At 38.0% G+C, this 6,438-nt stretch overlaps 1 protein-coding gene across 1 annotated transcript; it reads left to right on the forward strand.

The window, feature by feature from the left end:
• Positions 1 to 2,523: 2,523 nt before the first annotated feature.
• On the forward strand, positions 2,524 to 6,177 carry LOC120217403 (protein NRT1/ PTR FAMILY 4.5-like). Its single transcript, XM_039214509.1, has 4 exons — positions 2,524 to 2,724; positions 4,289 to 4,385; positions 4,454 to 4,671; positions 4,765 to 6,177. The coding sequence occupies exons 1-4, from the start codon at positions 2,524 to 2,526 to the stop codon at positions 6,175 to 6,177; spliced, it is 1,929 nt and encodes a 642-aa protein (XP_039070440.1).
• Positions 6,178 to 6,438: the final 261 nt, after the last annotated feature.

The following is a 6,438-nucleotide window of genomic DNA, read 5'->3' on the forward strand; positions in this document are numbered from 1 at the left end:
CCCTTCTCCTTTCTTCTCCACCTTCACATCTTCCTAAAACACCATCAATGTATATATAAATCCAAAATGAAAAAACGTAGATTATTTATAGAGGTAAACATGGGGTTTACCTTTGGGATTTGCATATGATCCAATAGAGTGAAGTATTCGTTTCTAATGGCCATAAACCCTTGGTACTCTCTTTGTATTTCTTCCAACTTGGCCCTAACCTTGTGAAAATGGAGAAGAACGTTAAAGATGATGGAACTCCTTTTAACCTTCAAAAAACAAAAGAGTAGAGTTAACATCATGAACCAGAAAAGCTTTTTGAATCAAAACCAAGCTTAGTTTTTGTAGCTACAGATTTGGAATTGTTGAGAGTTCGCTTAAGTTGAAGCTTTCTGCGAGACGCTGTTCTTCTTTGAAGCTTATTTGCCATCTCTGCCTCTCTCTCTTCACTATGTGATGATTTCTTTGAAGGTATGGCCTAGATTTTATGAGATGGGAAAAGGGTTTGTCTTGGGATCCATAAATAGCTAGTTACCATGTGCTTGTCCTATATGAAAATGGAATTAAGCTTATTCTTTGTTTACAGATATGGCTTTTCCAGTTTGAATGGTTTTAAGCTATTTACTTAGGTAGTCGAATCATGTGACAAAATGATAATCTTAAGAAACAGGCCGCTAACGGGCTAACAAGAAATGCCAAAATGATAAGGCCTAATTTGAAATGATGGATAAGAAGTGGATTATTTGGTTGTCATATTGTGATATTTGCATGGGAAGGGATGTGGGAAATGAGTCAGAATCAGGCAATCAATGAAGCCATTGGCATTGGGGAAACAGTGTCAGTCAATGTTTATATATATCATTCTGGTTGAAGCATATTTCAGTCATTCACGGGCCATTTCTTAATGGGGTTTTTTTCATCTTTGTTTGTCACTCCGAAAGCAAGGGCCTTTGCCTGCTGCTAGTGCTATAGCCACTGAAGGATTTCATGCCTCTGTCACTCTCACTTGTGTTTTATTCTTTATCGTTCTTTCTACTTTCATCATGTCCCATCTTTAAACCCAGTTGTCTACTTATTCTGGGTACTTTTTCAATTACTGAAACCCTCTCTCATTAAAGACCTATACATAAATCATGCAGATTTTACTATAAACCCTAAACCCTAATCATGAAAATACTAATGATGACCTAGTTGGTTACATTTGATAGCATAGAATAATTTGCTATTATTATTATTCCAATCTAAGTGAAAAGGGTCAAAGACTTGATATTCGATGGCATAAAACTGTTTCTTTGTCCTTTTGTACTTGACATTTCCCCCTCAGTTTCTACCATAATTTTTTTTATAGAAATTGACGCTGTTATCCCTTTCTTTCAGGGAATCAGGAGTCACATGAGCAAACTACGGTGCTTGCAACTTGACAAGCACTGTGTTCTAAGTTTTAGGAACGGTTTGTTTACTTTAGAATAATTAAGCATTAAATGATTCAAATGTTGAATGATTCAGAGGCTCTGTATGAATTAGCTCTGAATGTGACATGCTGTTTGATAATAACTCTGAATCATTCAGAATATATTTCTGTGCTAAATCATTCAACACTGTTTTACTGAATCAGTCAGCACTGAATCATTCAGAGATGAGAAACAAACAGTCAGCATCCAACGCTGAATGATTCCATTTAGAGTCAAACAAACAGCCCCTTACTTTGGAAATAAAACAATTGTTTATCCAAAACAAGGGGCTGAAAGGCCTCATGTGCAAGCCTTTGGGGATACCCAATCTGTTGTTTTTGTAGGAAATGAAAAATCACAGCTCTGTAAAATTATCAGAAAGCTGAAGTACTCTATAGCTCTGCATTATAACACTGTCTACAGTCTGTGATCACATACAAATTAGAAGCAGCTAAAGATAATCCAAGTTGTGCTTTGGGATTAGACGCCTGGTAAAAAACTGAAAAATAACAAAGAATACAGCATTTAAGAGCCAAAAGTCCATATCAATTACATGTGGGGCTTGATTTAGGCCCAAAATACCATTCACACCATCCAGTATACCATCAATATCTGCCTAAGTCTTGTTTAACAATGGTATTTTGTTTAGACTGAAAGACTTCGAGAAGTTTGAATCAAATGAATATTTTTTTTTATTGCCCTCCGGTTTCTCATTCTTTTGTCCTAATTAATTCGGACTGACCCGTGTTATATAGATGACTTTTATGGGCGAGTCTTTCGACAGAAATTTTCTGCATACACAAAACCTGGACTCGATACCTACTTAAGTGATGTCAAGTTGTTTACCACTTAAACCAACCTCGTTGATTGAATCAAATGAATATTGAGATTACTGCATGATTAGGATGTTGGTGTTTTCCTCAAGACCGTTTGTCCGTTTCTGCAACATAAATTAGATTTCAGGTCATAACCGTGTACATTTCTTGATTACACCAAATGGGAAGGTATATATTTCACGTCATGATGTATTCGATGAAAATGAATGTCCTTTTATAGCTAGTAAGATTTTTCAAGGTTCAGACTCATGTCAAGAAGGGATGAACATGAACCAGGAAGGTTGCACGTGGTTCCTGATATAGAGAAAATGCTAGCAGGATTTCGTGTAATTACTCAAGAAATGGAGATGCAAGAGCGCTCAGTGGATGCACAATCTAGTTCATACAGCCTGCCTTGTTCAAATGAGTTGGCAAGGAGTAGTGAAGATGGGAATTCACCTCCTATGTCAGTGAGAATATGCCCATGATACGTGATGCAGTGGTACCCTGAAGCACCTGAATATGTGAATTTTTATCCGACGATAACCAGGAGTAAAAAACAAAAGCATTTCTTTCTATGGGTACTGATAAAGAAACTGAGACTGTCCAAGAAGCTTTAAGTTTCGGTCATTGCAGAGGTCAACACAAAATAGTATGTTAAGGGACGAAAACATATTATACTAATAAAAAATTCAAAGAAAATAACTAAATAATATATAATTTTAAAATTTTCAAGGGATGACAGTCTCACCAACCCTCCTCGGTCCATTCCTATATCATTAGAAAGAGGTTATGATGGCAGAATATGATGGTCTACATGAAAGTTGGTACCAGGGATGGATTGAAGACGGGTGGGGACAACTGTCCCTATAAATTTTAAATTACTATATATTTTACATATTTTTTTGCATTTTTAATGGATAATATATTATCTTATAACTCTTAAAATTTTAAAAGTTCTCCTCTCTAGCATAAGATTTTGAGTCCTAACATAAGATATTGTACAAAGCAATGATGATGGTTCTACAAAGCAAGGTTGGCAACAAAATGTTTTTCTCAAGTTCATGGTCAGGACTTCAGAGAAACATTCAGTCCAGTTGTGAGGTCTTCAATACTCAATATTTTATTATCTTTGGCAGTGTCGTAGAGCTTAAGAGAAGTAGATGTTAATAATGTCTTCCTTAATAAGAAATTGGTACTCAAAACTTAACTGGTACTTGCATGTTGATTTATGTGGATGATAACCGCGATTTTATCATTTCTTTTTTCAAATTTAACCAGAGTTGACTCATTCAAACTGGCCACCACTCCTATGGACTCCATAAACCTTACCGATCAGTGAAAATGCGGATCCATTAGACACAAGTCCGCCAGCGTCACGACAAAAAAGGACTTTTTGCAACACCATATCAGCAACACTTGATGAAAAAACTTGTATATATCAATGTCAGGTCCTATTAATCGATCTGAACCTATCACTGTGAACAAGTCGTCTGTTTTGTCAGAACCCCATCTCGGTTTGCCTTACCGACAACAGCAATGCAATGTTAAATGAATCATCACCGGACCCACTCCGGAGAACAATGTTTCATTTAAGCTATTAACTAATACCCTAAAGTATCAATCAAAAAGAGAGGTTTGGTATTATAAAAATGAATGTATCGTTTTCATAGGTTGTTGATAGATTCCAATACTGTGATTCATTAGAGCAAGCTTAAATTCCTTTCTGCTCCTTTTGTTCCCTTGCTTGTGTTCCTTTGTTTCCATTTCAAGATCACTTCAAACACTACATGTGAAATAACATACCATTTCCCACTTGTTGGTTAATGGAGAATATCTTACTCAACTCAAGTCGGCAAATGATGTCATGAACTAGTCTATTTGATGCAGTATATATTAAGAACTCTCTCATTGCTTCTAAGTTATCCCGAACCATTGATAATCAATATTCAGCTATGGTATTTCCTGATTTTCCTGGTTTCTTTTGCTCACTCTTTTTTTATTATCACAATATTTTTCCTTGTTTTGTTGTAGGAGAAAATGGAGCTCGTTGAAGACAAGGTGAATTGGAAAGGGAAAACAGCTGTGAAGAGTATTCATGGAGGAATAAGAGCTGCTTCGTTCGTTCTAGGTAGGTCAACACTTTATAAATAATGTACAAGAAAGTTTAGGTTATAAATGGTTTCTTGTTATCTGCAGTGGCGTTTGGATTAGAGAACTTGGCAAATCTTCATATGGCTGTGAACCTGGTGACTTACTTCAATGGAGTTTTACACATGGAATCATCTGATGCAGCTAATGCTTTAACCAACTTCATGGGGACTGGTTATATCCTTTCCATTCTCTTCGCCATCTTCGCGGACACTTATATTGGCAGATTTAGAACTGTTCTAATTTCTGGGTTCATCGAGTTTCTGGTACGCTATTGCTTGATATCATTACCATCACTACTCTTTCATGGCTGACTGGTTTTTTTCGTTTCTGTTTATGATTGATTGTCAATTCTCTAGGGACTAGCATTGCTCACGGTGCAAGCTCACTATTCGAGCCTCAGGCCACCACCTTGTAACGTCTTCGATCCGACTTCTCGATGCGAGAAGCTCGAAAGTAGTCATGCTGTGTTCCTCTACGTTGCTCTATACTTGGTTGCAGCCGGAATGGGAGGGATTAAAGCCGGAGTACCATCCCATGGAGCCGATCAATTCGACGACAAAGACCCTCGAGAAGCTAAGCAAATGTCCAGTTTCTTCAATGGTTTATTGTTTGTTTTGTGTGTTGGTGGTGCGGTTAGTTTAACTCTCTTCGTCTGGCTTGATGATCATAAAGGATGGGATGTCGGATTTGGAGTCTCGTCCATCGCCATGTTCCTGGCGGTCGTTGTTGCTGTACTAGGATGGCCATTGTATAGGATCCATGTCGCTCAAGGAACTAGTGCTATTGTGGAAATCATTCAGGTTTTTGTTGCAGCAGTCCGCAATAGAAATCTTGAACTCCCTGAGGATCCTTTAGAGCTTTATGAGATTGAAAATGACAAGGAAGCTGGTTTGGAAGACGACTTCCTGCCTCACAGGAACGTTTTCAGGTTTCTTGATAAAGCAGCCATTCAAACAGCATCACAGACACCAAATCCATGGAAACTCTGCAGGGTAACACAAGTTGAAAGCGCAAAGATCATACTCGGAATGATCCCGATTTTCGCTTGCACCATAATCATGACCCTTTGCTTAGCTCAACTCCAGACATTTTCAGTCCAACAAGGCCTTACAATGGATACAACAATCGTCGGCTCTTTCCATATCCCCCCTGCATCTCTACCGATCATCCCTGTTGTCTTCTTGATCATCCTCGTCCCGTTTTACGACCAAATCATCGTTCCCCTTCTCCGTAAGTTCACCGGACATCTCACAGGTGTCACTCACCTTCAACGTATCGGAGTGGGCCTCATACTCTCATCCGTGTCAATGGCGATGGCTGCAATCATGGAAGTGAAACGCAAATCCGTGGCTCGAGACCACAACATGGTGGATGCTTTACCGGTGCTCCAACCATTGCCCATCAGTGTCTTCTGGCTATCATTCCAGTACTTCATATTTGGAATTGCAGACATGTTCACCTATGTCGGTCTTCTCGAATTCTTCTATTCTGAAGCTCCGAAGAAACTTAAAACGGTATCGACCTGCTTCCTGTGGACATCCATGGCACTTGGGTACTATCTAAGTACCATTATGGTTCAGATAGTGAATCGAGCTACGAAAGACGATACGAGAAGTGGGGGTTGGTTAGCAGGCAACAATATTAACAAGAATCATCTGAATCTCTTCTACTTGTTGCTTTCTTTAATGAGTTTGGCCAATTTCATTATATATTTGATTGTTTCAAGGTTTTATAAGTACAGGTCTGAGAACAAAACAGAAGCAAGCTAGCTCCTGATTTGGTTTCGATGTTTATTTGAAATGAAGTTGGTGATATGATATAGAGTTGGAAATGTATTTTTATTATAATTTGCCAAGTCAACTGACTGCTGCAACTGGTTTGCATGGTGAATTACTGTAAGTTATTGTTGTGGTTTATTTATTTGGGTCAATAAAAGTTTGCTTAAATCAATGGCTTTATGAAGTAAAGAGAAGCAGTGATCTTATGGTGCAAGTTTGTGTGTTAATAACTAGCATGTGATCATAATTAAA

The sequence above is a fragment of the Hibiscus syriacus genome, unplaced genomic scaffold (genome assembly GCF_006381635.1).
Source record: "Hibiscus syriacus cultivar Baekdansim isolate YM2019G1 unplaced genomic scaffold, ASM638163v2 tig00110187_pilon, whole genome shotgun sequence".
Lineage (NCBI taxonomy): Eukaryota > Viridiplantae > Streptophyta > Magnoliopsida > Malvales > Malvaceae > Hibiscus > Hibiscus syriacus.

Coding starts and splice junctions, on each gene's coding strand:
- LOC120217403 (XM_039214509.1), top strand. CDS start 2,524: ATGTCAAGAAGGGATGAACATGAACCAGGAAGGTTGCACGTGGTTCCT. Junction 2,725..4,288: donor GGAATTCACCTCCTATGTCA/GTGAGAATATGC, acceptor GTTTTGTTGTAG/GAGAAAATGGAGCTCGTTGA. Junction 4,672..4,764: donor CTGGGTTCATCGAGTTTCTG/GTACGCTATTGC, acceptor TCAATTCTCTAG/GGACTAGCATTGCTCACGGT.